Below are 16,337 nucleotides of genomic sequence, written 5' to 3'. Positions count from 1 at the left end.
AGGGTGGGTTGATATTCAAGAGCTCCTCCAAATCGTCCGAATCGAACGGGTCTTCACTGGCCGAGTGCACATCAACGACGTTGTTACAAGCATCTTGCGAGGCCTCAGACTCAGCAAAAGATGAAAAATCAAGCTGCTGTACAATGCTTAGCGTTTCTGGAGACGTTTCCATGAGCAGGAAATGGCGCCCGGCAGCGACGTTTTCAACAGGAGACATCACGTGGTATAAACGGAGACGGATGGAGGCAGCTCGACCGGGCTTCGAAGCTAATTTATAACAGCCGAAAAGCTTACGCGAAAGCATAGGAGGACACTGACTAGCGCTGAAATTTGGTGTGCCTCGGAAAACTGCTGGGTTTATGGGGTAGTAGATCTGTAGATTTGTAAGTGCGGTGCGCTGGATTTTATTCGTCTCATTAGATACCAGTCGCGCCAGACGCGATGCATTATAAATGTCACTAAGCTGGCTGGGTGAGACAATTCTGGAACGCCATTGGGCGGAATAGGGCCATATGAAACGAGGCCTAAGAAAGACCCACTTATGTATTCAGCAAACAGATTTCATGCATAAGATTTTTTAGGAATGTAGAAGGGACATTACGGAGGTACTAGTTCCCGATGCAACGTTTTCTGGGCCAGTTTCCTCACGTGACCTTTTCTCTTCGGACGTCTACTTCGTCATCCTATTGACATCAGCTTGCGGGACTTAGAGCAGCAGACTGCAGTCGATTAATAAAGAATAATATTCATGTATATATGAGCCTCTTAATGATTTCCTTTCCCAAATAAGTTTACCGCTATAGGTTATTTGATCACTCTAAAAATTATCTATGTAGTACTATATTACTGAAAAACAGATGACAGCTCTCATTTCGCACTTGTGTATCCAAATTTTTTGATTATTCAAAATAACAAATTTGAGAAAAAAAATAACCACGGTGAAGTTTCAGCTGATATCGTGTGGCTAAGGGCTTAGAAAGCCAGAGTAGCCACCTCAGCAAAGAACATTTCTTTCCATTTTCCGACAGGCCTGCAACCATGTCGACTTTTCCTTGCTACAGATATTATATCGCTGGCACCAGTCATCCGTAACTAATAGTCCGCGTTCCAAGAAAGATGATCAGTATTTGACTTGAGAAGGGGCTTCCCAGAAGTATTATAGCTCTCCTTAAGAAGTAGGATCTACAGCTATCACAGCTCTTGAAGCTTCTCATAACTCGTCTTGCCAAGTTCTTTCAGACCACCTCTCATATTCCTCTCCGCGGACTGGCCAAAATTCGCACCGCTTTATATTTCCTGTTGGATCTACTCAAGGACTACCAAGAAACTAAACAACTTTACATTTGCACAACAAGGGCTAAGAACAAACTACCAAACTTCAAACATTGGCCAAGAAACTCATTTGAATGTCTTCTACGTCTGCTCTCGCCCTGGCAGATGCCTGTCTTTTGGTCTTGGTTTCGGGTGCCATAGTGAAACACCCCGAGCATATTGGACGCGTTTTTCCACCACTTATTGCCGTTTCCAAATCTCCCAAAACTTCTTTCACGACATCGGAAAACCTCTTGAGGCTCCTATTGACATGTCCGAGCCCAATTTCCGCGGATATCGATGAAATCTCTGATCTCGCTGGCACCTTGATTCACGCAGAACAAAATATTGATCTTTCTGAACCCGATTTAATTGAAGACATGGAGAGCTTGTCACTGTGGATTACTAAAGAATTTGAAATCCTGGCAGCTGAAAACGAGGACGCAATCGTGCAAACTGCCAAAGATTTAGTGGTGTTCTTGGCCACAAAGTCTCACCTGCTCTCCTTCACAATGGACAGGAATTTGACTGACCCTTCACGTTCTCTCTTTGATTTTGTGAAAGCAAAGTGTCTCCAAATGGCTCAATATTACGAGGACGTGATATCTGTGGCGGAATCCTTTAAGTCTTTACAGAACCATGGCCCGTTTGAGGCATGGTATCACGGCATTATACAACCGTACAGCTACTTCCACCATAACTATGCTGCACTCGCAAATACTGGCACCCCTGAAATTACGTATTTGTCCTTGGAGACTTACAGTGACATGTTCGGCTTCCTTGTGACACCACTTGAACACCGCGAGGATGTGTTGATGTCGAAATTATCACCGCGTGCCTACTTTTCGAATGTCATTCTCCCATTGGCCGTATACTACGACAATGATTTGAGCTTAATTTCGGAGTGGTTGAGCCAGAATTACTCTTCATGTGATACGCTGTCTGAGTTTGAATTGTGGGATGAGATTTTAAGAACCACTCTCAGCTTCCGTAATTATGAGGGAGAGTCATTTACTAAAGCCAGTTATGACAAGACGCTTCGCTTGTATGTATACGCCTGCTTCTACTTTGGTATCTGTACGAGCGAACATTTGACCCCTTATGCTCGGACTAAGATTCAGATGCAGATCAAAGATACTCTCGTGTATCTTGTGGAGATGCTTGGAGGGACCAATATTCCCAGCTCACTGGATCAAGCACCGCTCGATTTCCCAGACTTCAAATCTCTCGAAGATTTTGCCGCTAGCCCACCCGAGTTTGTGCGCAAGATTGTAGAGGGTGACCTCAACGAATGTCTCAGCTACGGGCTCCAAGTTTTCTCCACATGTTGCTCGTTGCACACATTGAACCAGCTCACAGTCAAAAGATTTTTTTTCTTAAAATCACAGGCCGCCTCGGAAACTAAATGGTTTCACAAGGAAGTCATGCAGATCTTCTCTGGTGCTGATAGCTTGAACTATGATCAGATCATGAACACTTTAGATGTGTTTTCCGAGTCCTTCCTATCACAAAGCATAGATACTTTGAAGGAGCTTGACCGGCTTGTATTTGAGAACTTCGTTCAAACTGAGAATTTTGAAAACGCATTGGAGTATCTGAACGCGCTTTCCACTGAACGCAAATTACACACAGATGTGGCTTTCCTAATAGTGAACCGGAAATTCTGGGAGTTGTACGAAAATGCCTCTAATCTAGATGATAGGATCGGAAGGTTGAAGATCGCAACGCGTTGTCTTGGGATCCTTGAAAATTTTTCTACGCAAAAAGACTTATCCGAAGCAAACCGTGCAACTGTGGTGAAAATTAAACATTTGTTAAAAGCTATTCATAGCCTCAAAAACTTCAAGTTGGTTATTGTGAGAAACCAGCCAGTCACGCCTAAACAAATCTTAGACACAGTATTGTCGTCCAACACCGAAGAGAAGTACCCACAGTTCGCCATTATTTCCATGGTGTTGGAACAGAACCCAAAATCATACCTTGCGCACGAAAGGTTATATAAGATTGTGAACGATTTGGCCATTTACGCAGATTTAGATGTGAGCGTCGTGAGCTTCCCCAGAATCCAGTCTGCATGCGTGGAATCGGCATTAATCGATGGAAATTTCGATTTCGCATACAAACAAGCAAAGGCGTTAGTCACTTTTTATGTCGATTCTAAAAACACAAAGAACCTCTGCGACATTTGGCTAACATTCTATCAAGTCGGGAAGTACATTTCGCCGGACTGGTTTGGGGACTACGATGCCAAAATCCAAGAGGAGAGAATCAAGGTTTTGATAGAGCAGCGCGAGATTCTTTCGCTAGCGATAAAGTACACCAAGCCCAGTGAATTCACCACAGACAATAGCAGGCTTCTCGTGGGTCAGTTCAGGCATGTAAACATGGAGATCAAGAAATGGCATGAAGAGGCTGATCTTCATCGCAGCGAGGAAGTGCGAGACGCGTTCCAATCTACACAGAAACAGATTCAGGATAATTTGTCAGATCTTTTGAATGAGGCCTCTCACTCCCAGAAACAAGCGAGCGAGAAAATATCCAATCTTTTTGTTTCTGGTTTGGGTTGGGCCATAGGCGCCAAACGGTGATCGATGAGATGCACTGGTGCGAGGGTGGCTCTTGATAGAACTGCACCACGCAACAGCGCATAATCCAACTTATGGCCTCACAACAACTTAGGCATTTCTAGCACAGGGCAAAAACTCGTTTCAAAGAATAGCAGTTGCAAAACGGAGTGTAATGAGTCAGCAAGAAGTCATTGATCTCGCCATTGCGAGTTACTTAAAGACAAATGACAATACTGCAAGGCAGTACTTGAAGCTCCGACAGGAAGTGTTAGAAACCACACAGTTGGTCATAAAAGAGATAAAAGAATCGGGTGCAGTGTCTCCAGAAACATTACTCCAGCTTGAAAAACTAAAATTTGAAAATGCCAAAACGTCGCTAGTTTATAAAGCCTACATAGACAACATCACCAGTAATTTGGAAAACGAGAGCACATTGGGCGGTCAAATATCCGTGGAGTTAAACGAGCGATTTGATGACCTTCTGCAAAAAAAGAAACATTATGACGAAAAGACGAGTCAGTTACGCGGAGAACTCAAACCCGTGGTGGAAAAAATGCGCTTATTAGCATCGAATTTCGAAGCCGGAATTGGCCTGGGGAGCAGCGGCAGTAGGCTCGAAAAAAGCGAGAGGAGACTCTTCACAAGTAAGGGAAGTAAGGCGGATGATAAGAGTGTTTTCCTAGACTATACCTCGGCTGTTTTCAGCAAGTCCGAGCTAGAAGCACAGTTTGTGGATGTGGAGTCAAAGTTGGCAGCTTTGAAGACTGTCGATGAAATAAGCAATGAGGATGCTGACACTAAAGAATTATCCACCGAAAAAGGGCCTTCGATCGAGTTGTCTACTTATCTCAATGAGCTTCTACAAAGCGGAAGAGCGTATACACGGATCAATGATTCAACCTACCACTTCGATGTTACAAAATCAACTTCTGCAGACTTGGGCAACTCACGAAGCGTGATAAGTGATTATGAAAATGCCAACGAGCTTTTGGCCAAGGAAATTCAAGGCTTGGTGGCTCGGGGCACCGAGGCTAAAGAGAGATGGATCAGCAACGCCCAAAAAATCGAGATGATCCAAGCGTTGCTCCAGGAGGATATGGATATTGACGGATAAAATTACAGATACCCCTACAATTCGGGAGTTTCCCTATGTTCTATCTCTTTTTTAAGAACCACGAATTCATGTGACTGACAAATTTATTCTTTTTATGATACACGCATGACCCATTAAACACAGCACCCTGCTACTCGACAGGACTGATCAAGATGACAGAGTCACCTCTGACAAAGATCATCTCGGATTTCTTCACCACAACGTCCTCGACAGCCTCACCGTAAATGTACTCTTCGGCGTCGCTCAAGACCAAGTTGCAATGCGAGTCATATCCTTGTAACTTGCCCTTCATTTCGCGGGCGCCTCTTAACTTGACGAGTACAACCTCGTCGAGCTGGTAGCGGATTAGGTCGAGCGGCTCCTCCTGCTTAGCAGTGGTTTGTGTGGTGGACATCTGGGGTTTGTATGTTTCTGGTAAATTGGCTCAGATTGTCCGAGACATGCTGGAGAGGCCGCACTAAATGCAGGAACATATTCTTCATATTTGTCACCAACAGCTAGTTCTTCCCTTCAATTTGTTCTTATGCATATTACTAGTCACTTCGACCGAAGAAAGTGTATACGAGCATTTTGCTTCTGTACTGTTTATGCTTTGCAAGGTGTAGTGATGATTCATCGACGCCCCTCTGCTCCATTGGATGTGCACGTGACCGCGCTCGAGAGAGCTATGATACCCGAAAATTTTCCTACAATCAAGAATCCCATATCCAGGTTGAACCACAAAAATGGCCACCATGTCCAGGGAATTCCGCAGAACATTTGCGTCAGTCAACACGCTACTTGCGAGAACAAAGCCGCTTAAGTTTGGTGACGTCAAGAACATCAAATTGAGAGAACCTATCACGCCCACACACAAGAACTTCGATGTTTCTCCAGATCATCCATTATGGCAATTTTTCCCTGAAGTGGACGGGAAGAAAGCCGCTTACCGTGAGTCCGGCGAGATTCCTCAAGAATCACGTGCCTGGACTATGTCGGAGTTGCGCAGAAAGTCATTTGACGACTTGCACACGATCTGGTACAAGACTCTCAAAGAAAGAAACATTCTTGCTAGAGAGGTCCGTTTGGGCGAGAGTATGGGATTGAACACTGCTCAAGCACAGGACACTGTGGACGAAAAATTGGTGTTGACGCAAAAGAGAATCAAACAGACGCTTTTGGAAAGACAGGTGGCTCACGAAAGAGCAGAGCTTCTCGTCGACGAGCAAAGGCAGTACCTACAAGATTTCAAGGAGAAGTACTTGAATGCCGACGAGTCTCAAATTGCCGGCCACAACGACAAGCTCGTGCGCTTGCAGTATGCTTTGTTTGGCATTGAGCCAAACGTCCTTGATCAAAATCTTGCCGAGGACATCAACGCAAAGTTTGTAGAGGGTGTGTCATACGTGGCCGACTTGAAGCTCCAACACTACTTGAAAACCTCGCCAGATGCGCTCGACTTGCCTTTGATTGGCATCATGGAAGAGTTGCCATTCTTGATACGAGATGCCAGTGAGGCCGTGGAGGAAGTCAACGAGTTGCGTGCCTCTGGAAACAGCGTTGCCCTTGACAAGATCGACGTTTTCCCATTCTTAAGGAACGCCATAGAATCCCTTAGAAATGCCGCAGAAGCGGAGGCTGCGGAGGCTGCGGAGGCTGCGGAGACTGCGGAGGCTGCTGAGAAGCAGTAATCTTGCGGAGGCTATATTGACGGTATGCGAGAATGAAATGACGCTTGAATGAGCAGGCGGACTCATGTTGGTTTCATCGAGAAGGTGTTTTCATGTAAATAAATATAATTTTGGAGAGAGACGCCCAATTCATCGATGGTTGAGTTAGCATGTACACAACAAAGAAGCATGGAGCAATATGCAATTAAACAAATATAAATGCCCCCAGAATAATATATCAATGTGGATCGATTGTCTAAGAAGATTCTGAAGCACCACTTAGATGTTTGACTGTATTTTTGATCAGATGAAGAGACAAACAAAGACGCAGAACCTTATGTTCTTTGACCGGATTTTTTTACATGACTTTTAATTCGTGGGGCTTCATGCAACACATATCTCAAGGCCAAATAAGCTCTCAAGCGAATGAAAACACCATTAGATATCTTTAGTGACGTAGGCATTTGCTTGTTTTGAAAAAGCACATTCAAGTGTTCCTTTGTCCGCAGTCGAAATTCAGCCCCAGACTCGAAGAGTCATGTGATCAGCTTTTCTAATGGCACACCTCTGCTTCATAGCGAATCACCAGATGTGAGCCTTGAAGATCAGTATCACCACTGCACGCGATTCCAGTATGACAAGAGGTGCCGTAGTTGCATTACAGGAAACTTACCGCAGGGCCTGTCAAAAAACAAGATCTAAAAGAAGTCAAACCATCATTATTTTTTGAACCTTCCCTTATCTGATTTTTCATTTTATCAACATATTATATTGGCGGTATTCAGTAGCCATCAGCTCGAAGGTCTGGTCAGACCTGTGCACACCAATCGCAGTGCGCTCTTCCCCACCAGCTCTGGTCTTGGAACATGATTCTACGCACTTGCATAATTCTCTAGAATCTAAAATACCAGCATGGGAAACAGAATCAACGGTTTTCTTGGAGGCGTTGCCTTGACCGGATTTATCACAATGTCCACCAGTGCGGCCATAAAACGTTCTGAGGCCATTAACTCTGCGCAAATTCGTCACTGTGACGAATTCATCAACAACCGAATTCTTACGGATACCCATTTCCGCGAGAACGCAGCGCCTATCAACAAGCGAGTATTCCTGACTCACAGGCCATCCATGTGGGAGACGTGCAAGGATATCTGGAACGAGGAAATCATCAAGATGGTGAACAATGTATACTCTATCAACTGGCACAAGTTGGGGCTTGAGGCAGATAAGAGAATCGGCAAAATGGCAGACAAGGTGTTGCATGGGTCTGTAGAGAAGTGAATTGGTGTATAGAGAGAAAACATAATACAATAAGAAAATGAACGGCCCTTCTGGGAATTCCAATGGTAGACGAAGCGAGTGCGCATGTCCCAGTTTCGGGTTAGCGAACATTGATGCTGCGGAAAGCCGTGGCTCAAATCCCAGGTACCTTTGATTGAGCCTAGTTAGATTTGGAGTTGTCTATAGCTTCAGACGAAGCATCAGATGCGTCTGTTTGAGTCAGGGTCGCCTTCTTCAGCCCGGCTCCCTTGAATGATGCCTTGATATCCAGGTAAATGAACATGTTTGCAATAGGCGCAATTACCAGGAAAATTAACGAGACCAAGATTTGCAAAAACCCCCAGCACCGCGGCATGACACCAAGGGCGGACGAGGCAAGCACCCAGCCAATAAAATCTGTGTAGATCGAATCGTAGCCTTTAGCTAGTCGATCCAAGACAATATCGCAGCATTCCATAGAAGGAATGGCCACACTGGGCCCTTCAATTTTCCTGGTGATCTCGGGCTTTGTTTTCTGCTCCTCGGCATAGCCTTCGCTCTCGAAATTCCCCGGAAAGACGCACGAGACCCTGTAGTTATACGAGACTAACTCCTGTCGCAAAATGACCGATAGGGACATGAGTGCAGCTTTACATGGCGCATACTGGCCGTAGCCAATGAACGGAAACGATGCAACAGTAGAGGAAAACAACACAACGTGTCTGGGCTTGAAGCCCGCAGGGTCTGCATCCACGTTCATTTGCAAGATCGACTTATGGCCCGCGTGGATTGTGTTTACGGCGGTGAGGTAATTTGTGCTCATGCCTGAGGCCAACTCTCTGCCTGTCAAGTCACCAAAAAGCTTGGGGATTGACAGCCCAGCACAGCAGAAGATAAAGTCTGGGTCCACGTGTTTTTCTACCAAAAGCTCGTGCCACATATGCTCACAGGCCTCGTAATCGGCCACATCACACACTTGGTAGGAAACAGTTGGTTCTTTTGCTTTGGGACGCAGCGCTTTTTGCGCTTTCTTGTTTTCATCGAGGATCCGAGCAACTTGTTGTTTAAGTTTGGCCTCGGTGCGGGCCACCAACACTACGGAACAGCCTTTTTCAAAAAGCCTCAAGCCAAGATCGGCACCCACGCCCTGCGACGCGCCAACCACCAAAGCTGTTTTTCCTTCTGGCTTGAAATGTGATTTGGAGAACCACATATCGCTGATGCTTTATGTGTGTTTGATCGATAATGAACCAGCGAGGCCTTTCGCGGTTACACGTTCCATGGCCCTGCGCGACGCGACGCTTTCTCCTTCAGACAACACCAGAAAGGCCCATGAAAATAAAAAGAGAAAGCAGGGCTGATCAAAGATGCATCTTGGGATCTTGATTTGCTGGAACAGAAGAATTTCCGAATCAAAAATTTACCCTTTTACATGGGGCAAATATGGACCTTTCCCAGCTTATCGAACTGTGCGCACTGGTCGGCCTTGATCGCCAGAGATATTTCAAGACAAAGAAGCAAACCGAACGTGCATCTTTATAAAAACCATACATCCAGTATTTTGATGACAAAATTATCCTAGTGGAACCATTAAATAAGAAACAGCAGATCCCAGTACCGGGCCCTTCTCCCCACCAATACAATGAGTTCCATGACCTTCACTGGGCCTCGCAGATGTAATCCTGCACATCCAAGCCACATCTCTATAGACACGAAAAAACTTTACCTGCCCGAACCAACCACTGTATAACTTAACAAATGTCCGGACGTCAAGGTGGAAAGGCCAAGCCCTTGAAGGCTACAAAGAAGAAGACTCAAGATTTCGACGAGGATGACTTGGCTTTCAAGGCCAAGCAAAAGGCTGATGCTGCTGCCAAGAAGGCTATGGCCGACAAGGCCAAGAAGGGCGGCCCTATGGTTGGCGGCGGGATCAAGAAGAGCGGAAAGAAGTAGATGTTCGAATACAATAGACAATATACTGAAATTGACAAATAGTCAGATGGTGCACATTTCATGAAGAAGTGAGCTCGCGTAAGATACCGACTTGAAGCATTGCACAAGCTCGAAGCATATGACTTTCTATGGAAGCGACAAGTTTGTCCTTTGTCTTATGATACTACATGCTCTGTAAATATCTCAAAGTGCTTTACGAAAGAGAGGACCTGATTTAGGCCCATTGTACGAATTCCTGTAGTATCAGGCTGAAAAGGTTTAAATGCTAAGCAGGTCACATTGTCTGGAGACATTTACTTGAGGGTCGACAACCCTTTGGAAAGTGCTTTTCCAGAGAAGGGCCCGCAAAAGACAAACAGGTAGAGCCTTACCAAAAAGTAAATCAAGGCAAAAAGATACGACCTCGGTGAGGGTCGAACTCACGATCTTAAGATTAACAGTCTTACGCCTTAGCCAACTTGGCCACGAAGTCTTATCTGTTGTGGAGAAAACAGAGAGAAATTAACTCCACAAAACGCAAATGAGAATGTCTTTAAGACTATGTGATGTAGTAATTTTTGGAAGATGAAACTCGTGATTGACACAAAGCAAAAAGCAGTAAACAGAGGCTACCAAATTATGGATAACGAGAGCTTATGAAAGGCTTTTCATACCATACTTTATATTTTTGTTCCTTTGTTCAATTGAATTAAGAAAACCTAGCTCCTTTAAATACTTCCTTTGACAATTTAAGAAGCCTTAATTGGTTTGCTAAAGCCGCTCGCAGGGTTTATTTGCTTAGAGACCAGGAGGCAAAGACAAATGTACGTCTTGCCGCCTTGTCAAATGAACCATGGTCACAGGCCCTCAGGAAAATATATCCTATGGGCCGATGATATTTAGTTAATTTTATTCAAGTGGTTGACATTGGTCATGGGCAGAGTCTTTTTGTCACATCCGTTTTGGGATATCTTGTGAATTGGTGCGCGTATCTACTCAACTGAGCTAATGTTGCGATCTATTATAGGTTTTTTCTTTATAGGTTTTCGTTAAGGGTGAGGGTTTACATCCGTCCAGTGACACGCTAGAATATCAAGTTTCTTTTTTTGAAAAAAAGAAGGCAGTGGCTCGATACTGAGTCCATCCAATGAAATAAGCTCTCCCAGGTATTCTCTTCTTGGAAGAACATCGACAGATTGTGGCGAAAAACATACAATAGAAAGTCACGAGCAGATGCAGAACAAAACAAAGTGGTTTGCAACACCAGAAACCTAAAAGTAACATGCAGCAAAACGAGTAAGGTAGGATATATATAGGAATTGATGCAATGTTTATTACTTGAGCAAATGCTTTCCTACAGGTACTACGACATCGTGATAGTTGTGGGGTTCCGATGATGAGGTGTAATATATATAAATATATATAAATATATATAAGTTAGTGGTAGGCTTTCACTCAACATGTTAATCACTTTAGTAAGACCCATGCAGCATAATGCAGCTGCACATCAATTGCTTCACATGGTTTGGTATATGGCGTTGAAACTATTTTGAAAGACTCGTGCGACGAATCATGACCTAGAGATAGCCGAGACCCTCGGATTAGATGCAATCAGCGCCTACGACACAGCCAGAGGTTTGTTAACGGAAACGCCGGCTTGAAAGATCAACACTCAATAATTAGTGTTGATACTCAATGTCGATTAGTGCTTCTCACCGAATTGTGGACATACATTTCGAATTCTGGGACGGAGAAAAGAACTCTAAAACTAAGGTATAATATTAATAGCCTTGAATGTCATGTATCTCGATTCCAAAAGTCTGGATTGAGATGCATGGCCAGATTTCACCAAAGAGGCCATGCGTCGAGCCGGAAATCATTTTAATTGGCAACTCTTTGGTCACGGGCGAGTCAGACTTGTGGAATTGTCAACCAATAGCGCAGCGCACTATCGTGGCTATATATATACATGCCAAAGATTCGGTACCACGAATGAAATACCGAATCGTGTATGCCCTGCACTAGATTGTCTCATGAATTTCGTAAATGGCTTGAAATACTTCTTTTTTCCCGAGACCAAGCTATCGCCACAGTACCAGATCCGTCAGCTGGCCAGATAATCACGCAGATTTTACAGACAGCAGAGGGACGGCACCCCCGAATTATCGACAGACGGGCTTTGGTCTGCCATCAGAAAATACAAGCGGCGGGAAAACACCCGGTCTCCAGAGACGAGATGTACGATTGCACCACACACAACTTGGCGCGCACACGACCCAGAAGAAATTTTGATCGTCTTTTCACGCATGCGCTATCTCCAACCCGGTTTCCAGCAGCTCCGAAATGCCAGCATTAAAGAAATTCGACGCCAACGTGGTGCGCCACGTGAAGCTGATGAACAAGAACTTATGTGCCAACTTGATTCGCCATGAGTACATCGTCACGGGCAGAACCAAGGCCAAGAGAGCGCAGGCCAAGATCGAGTCGTTTTTGGCTCGGGCCATGTATCAAAACAAAGAGCTCGCCGAACAGCCGCTAGCTCTGAGAATCCGCCAGGTCAAGGCCCTTGGGTACTTGCAGCCCCCCGACAAGGCGGAGCTTGCGCCAAAAGTGCTTGACGAGTTGAGCAGGCGGTTTTCGACGAGGACCCACGGATTCACCAGAATCATCAAGTTGGAGAACCGCTTGGGCACGGATAACGCGCCCATGTCCGTGTTGGAGTTGGTGGACTCGGACTTCGAGATCAAGTTCTGGTACACGGCCAAGATCGTGGCGCGGTTGGAGCTCCAGGGCTTGGAGCTTGACGGGATCACCAGCCACAATGTGCAGAGCTTGACCCACAGCAGACACAACGGCACGGCGCGGTTCAGGGATGCTGTGGAGGAGTGCAAGGTCAAGTTTTTCAGCTATGACCCCGAGACGAAGTCTGTCACGGACGCAGCGGTGCGGGCCGAGTTGGACAACAAGCCATCGCTGAGATACGTAGAACAGGCTGTGGACTTTTCGGGGTCCAAGAGGCACCCGGTCAAGCCCAGAGGACAGCGCTCCAGCGTTGCGGTTCCCCCGTCTCCCTTTTTGGAGCAATCATAACGAGACATGTACATAGTGATCATACGAGCATAGGTGACACGACGTAGACCAGGGCCACGGAAACCGTGGGGATCCTGGGCTGGAGAGTTTCTGTGAGGCGTTTGGTCTAATTAGCGGGGGCCTTGCGAAACGGAAGCCAGTTCGGGCGGTTCAGATGGGTCTTTGCGATCCAGGCCCTGGAACCGGAGGAGAACACCATTGCAGCAGTTCAAGCTGAAGTGATTTGGGTTGAGCTAGGCCAGTTTGTTTGATTATGCTACGAACACTGTTTGAGTTGGATTAGTCTCAGCTGTTGAATAGAGGCAATGTGCTTACTACACACGACTGTCACTATGAACACCGTTCGAGTTGACTTTAGGTGTGGAATAAAGCCAGCGTGTTTGATGGAAAAGACTGTTAATATGAACACCGCTCGAGTTGAATTAATCCTAGTTGTTCAATAAAACCAATGTGCTTTCTAAAAATGACTGATACTATAAACACTGTTTAAGTTAATTTAGTTTGAGTTGTTACATATAGCCAATGTGTTTGATGGAAAAGATTGTTGCTATGAGCCGTTCAAGTTAATTTAATTTGAGTTGTTACATATAGCCAATGTGTTTGATGGAAAAGATTGTTGCTTTGAGCCGTTCAAGTTAATTTAATTTGAGTTGTTACATATAGCCAATGTGTTTGATGGAAAAGATTGTTGCTATGAGCCGTTCAAGTTAATTTAATTTGAGTTGTTACATAAAGGAAAAGACTGTTACTATGAACACTGTTCAAGCTGAATCAGTTTCAGCTGTTACATAAAGCCAATGTGCTTACTAAAAAAGACTGTTACTATGAGCACTGTTCAAGTTAACTTAGTTTCAGCTGTTTTATAAAGCCGATGTGCTTGATGAAAAAGACTGATACTATGAGCACTGTTCAAGTTAATTTAGTTTCAGCTGTTCAATAAAGCCAATGTTGCGAACAAAACTGATGCACCCGACAGTCCAAGTAGGACTGCACAGTTGAAACCGTTCCTGGAACTTGGCCGGCTCATCTTCCTCTCTCCAGATCGGCCCATTCCATTGAGACGGGTTTTAAGGCTTTGCCATCGGGACTGTCGAGTGGGACCCTTTGCACAGACTTTTCAACGTGTTCGCTCAACCAGCGGTCCACCGAAGACTCTGCGATTATATTGGAAATCTCGCCCTGCGAACAATTGCACCCCGTACCCTTCCCCAGTCCACCTACAGCCCCCCTCCCAATCGTGTTTTATTTTGTTTTGTTTTATTTTATTTTGATTTATTTTGATTTTTGTTTTGTTTTCCATCATTCCACGGCCGCCCGTAGGCAGCTCCAGCGAAATGCCAGAAATTACATGTTTTACGTCCAGCGACTGGTGGCCCAGCAGGCGCACCACGCCAACAAGGCCTTACTTTGCCAGGCCCTAGTCCCAGCCCCATCCGGTGGGCCCAGGAAATACGAGTTTCCCGTGAGAAGAAGAAAGATTTTCAAGGAACAGCTATAAGAAATAATGACCAGGATTTTGATAAGAAGTCACTGAGCTAATGAGTTTCAACAAATAAGAATAATAGCGAATATGACACTAGATGGTACGTAAGGACAGGTCTTAAGAAAATATATGATATTACAATCTACATATATGCTGATGATGTAATAATCATAGCACCTATAGATGAGAGAAAATCAACGAGTTCTTGAAGGAAAGAGGCCTAAGTTTGAATATGGCGAAAAGCACAATCATAAACTTAGCTGAAGAAAAAGTTGACTGGTTTTATATAGTAAAACTCAGATAAAGTAAAAGTCTTTATTGAGAAAGTATTGGATATGATATGAAATGTAATAAACCTGCTGAAATTGTAACTTAATCCCATAATAAGGGGTAACTATTACAAAGGATGATACATTTAAAACAGTATCTAATGCAATCCATGAGGGACTAATTATATGAGGTAAAAAGAGATTATTAACCAGATCATCAAGACAAGTGTATGATAAATACTTCAAAAGAACCCGGATCCAAATAATTACTATTGCTACTATTTAAATAACTAAGGGAAACAAGTCTATATTTATAATATAAAATCTACTAAGATAATATATTACCCCTGCGTAGCGGCGTGATATATCCCCCGAGGCCCATTTCCTCGAAAACGCAGCGACTCGCGTGGATGGCGCCACCCAGCCGGCTTCAATATTAGCCTTGCCCACGTCGCGGCCCTGCGGCCCCACGGCCCGAGTCTGCCTCAGCCCGCGCTCTGCCTCAGCCCGCCACGTGACCGGCCTTGGGCCCTGGTCCAGGACAAGTCCAACCAGCAGCATTGATCTTGCCCAAAACGCCTGTTCCAGACAGGCCGGCCCCGGCCACCGGCCCGAGCAAGCCACCCCAAAACGCCCGCCAGCTCCTCAGCCTCACCAGGGCATGGAAAGCGTGGCTTCTCGGGATACCAGAATGGGCGTTGGCCAGGGCCAGGGCCAGGGCCAGGGCCCGGAGCGCGGCCCCAATGGCGCGCCGGTCCCCAGGGCCATTTCGCGGCGCCAGGCCGCCAGGCAGGCCCCAAGCGCCCAAACCCGCCCCAACCTCCCTCAGTCCCCCTCAGTCCCCCTCAGTCCTCCCCAACCCTCCTCACTCCTCCTCTACCCCCCATCAACCCACCTTCTCCCCCTTCTCCCCACGCGCAACCTTGCCCCACGCAGCCCACCAGCCACCATGGGCATTCTCACCACGCAGGACAAGGAGAAAATCAAGCGGGCCGTGCCCAAGGCGTCCAACAAAATCATCGATGCCACGGTGGCGCAGTTGTACGTGGCGTACCCGGACCACACGCAGTGGACCGCCACCGGGCTCATGGGCGCCGTGGCCCTCGTGGACGATCTCGTGGGCCACACGTTCTTCCTCAAGCTCGTCGACATCACCGGCGCCCGCGGCGTCGTGTGGGACCAGGAGCTCTACGTGGACTTCCAGTACCACCAGGACCGCACGTTCTTCCACACCTTCGAGACGGACGACTGCTTGGCCGGGCTCTTGTTCGAGGACACCCACGACGCGGCCCACTTCCACAAGCGCGTGGCCGCGCGCCACAAACACGCGTCCCGGCCCACGGCCAACAACAAGAACGCGGTCGCGTTGAAGGACCGCATGCCGCCGCCGCAACCGCGCCCGGGCAACCGCGGCGAGTACGTGGACGCGGCCACGGGCCAGCGCACGCGCCGCGCCCGCGGCGTCTTGTACTACGACGGCCAGCCGCCGCCCGAGTGGCGCCTGTTGTACGCGGAGCTCGCGGCCGCGGGCATCTCCGAGGACATGATCGCCGAGAACAGGCTGTTCATCAAGGAGTACATTGCGCAGCAGGGCGGCCCGCTCGTGGGGCTCGAGCCGCCGGTCCCGCGCCGCCTCGGCTCCGCGCCGCCCACGCGCCCGCC

The 16,337-nt window shown here is 46.6% G+C and overlaps 8 protein-coding genes and 1 non-coding gene across 9 annotated transcripts in view; 6 read left to right on the top strand and 3 right to left on the bottom strand.

Annotated features, from left to right (window-relative positions):
• Positions 1-1,406: 1,406 nt before the first annotated feature.
• On the top strand, positions 1,407-3,899 carry METBIDRAFT_45887 (uncharacterized protein; the record flags this gene model as incomplete). Its single annotated transcript, XM_018857970.1, has 1 exon — positions 1,407-3,899. The coding sequence occupies one exon, from the start codon at positions 1,407-1,409 to the stop codon at positions 3,897-3,899; it is 2,493 nt and encodes an 830-aa protein (XP_018710014.1).
• A 151-nt stretch (positions 3,900-4,050) lies between these two features.
• On the top strand, positions 4,051-4,992 carry METBIDRAFT_46356 (uncharacterized protein; the record flags this gene model as incomplete). Its single annotated transcript, XM_018858029.1, has 1 exon — positions 4,051-4,992. One exon carries the CDS (start codon positions 4,051-4,053, stop codon positions 4,990-4,992), a length of 942 nt encoding a protein of 313 aa, XP_018710013.1.
• On the bottom strand, positions 4,981-5,552 carry SMX4 (U4/U6-U5 snRNP complex subunit). Its single transcript, XM_018855077.1, has one exon. The coding sequence runs from the start codon at positions 5,384-5,386 to the stop codon at positions 5,123-5,125; it is 264 nt and encodes an 87-aa protein (XP_018710012.1). The 5' UTR covers positions 5,387-5,552; the 3' UTR covers positions 4,981-5,122.
• Positions 5,553-5,726: 174 nt separating this feature from the next.
• METBIDRAFT_45813 (mitochondrial 54S ribosomal protein uL29m) lies at positions 5,727-6,662 on the top strand (the record flags this gene model as incomplete). Its single annotated transcript, XM_018857962.1, has 1 exon — positions 5,727-6,662. The coding sequence occupies one exon, from the start codon at positions 5,727-5,729 to the stop codon at positions 6,660-6,662; it is 936 nt and encodes a 311-aa protein (XP_018710011.1).
• A 445-nt stretch (positions 6,663-7,107) lies between these two features.
• METBIDRAFT_214767 (uncharacterized protein) lies at positions 7,108-8,002 on the top strand. Its single transcript, XM_018855078.1, has one exon. It carries the CDS (start codon positions 7,554-7,556, stop codon positions 7,920-7,922), a length of 369 nt encoding a protein of 122 aa, XP_018710010.1. The 5' UTR covers positions 7,108-7,553; the 3' UTR covers positions 7,923-8,002.
• Positions 8,003-8,169: 167 nt separating this feature from the next.
• Positions 8,170-9,114, bottom strand: KSR1 (3-dehydrosphinganine reductase; the record flags this gene model as incomplete). Its single annotated transcript, XM_018854801.1, has 1 exon — positions 8,170-9,114. A coding segment is annotated over one exon (945 nt), but the record flags the coding sequence as incomplete, so codon positions are not given.
• A 1,138-nt stretch (positions 9,115-10,252) lies between these two features.
• METBIDRAFT_t204 lies at positions 10,253-10,326 on the bottom strand. Its single transcript has one exon. It is a non-coding gene; the product is annotated as a tRNA-Asn (tRNA).
• Positions 10,327-12,176: 1,850 nt separating this feature from the next.
• On the top strand, positions 12,177-12,923 carry MRPL8 (mitochondrial 54S ribosomal protein bL17m; the record flags this gene model as incomplete). Its single annotated transcript, XM_018859076.1, has 1 exon — positions 12,177-12,923. One exon carries the CDS (start codon positions 12,177-12,179, stop codon positions 12,921-12,923), a length of 747 nt encoding a protein of 248 aa, XP_018710008.1.
• A 1,580-nt stretch (positions 12,924-14,503) lies between these two features.
• METBIDRAFT_13241 (WH1-domain-containing protein) overlaps positions 14,504-16,337 on the top strand; it is a gene marked incomplete at both ends in the record, with an annotated part of 4,350 nt that continues 2,516 nt past the window's right edge. The window contains 2 exons of the mRNA XM_018854325.1: positions 14,504-14,506; positions 15,031-16,250. Coding sequence (XP_018710007.1) covers positions 14,504-14,506; positions 15,031-16,250 — 1,223 coding nt within the window. The remainder of the gene's footprint in view (positions 14,507-15,030; positions 16,251-16,337) is intronic.

Source organism: Metschnikowia bicuspidata, assembly GCF_001664035.1.
Source record: "Metschnikowia bicuspidata var. bicuspidata NRRL YB-4993 chromosome Unknown METBIscaffold_6, whole genome shotgun sequence".
Taxonomy (NCBI): domain Eukaryota; kingdom Fungi; phylum Ascomycota; class Pichiomycetes; order Serinales; family Metschnikowiaceae; genus Metschnikowia; species Metschnikowia bicuspidata.
This window is presented reverse-complemented; position numbering and strand designations above follow the sequence as displayed.

Excerpts from the sequence above, each read along its gene's own strand:
- METBIDRAFT_214767 (XM_018855078.1), top strand. The coding sequence starts at position 7,554 with ATGGGAAACAGAATCAACGGTTTTCTTGGAGGCGTTGCCTTGACCGGA.
- SMX4 (XM_018855077.1), bottom strand. The coding sequence starts at position 5,386 with ATGTCCACCACACAAACCACTGCTAAGCAGGAGGAGCCGCTCGACCTA.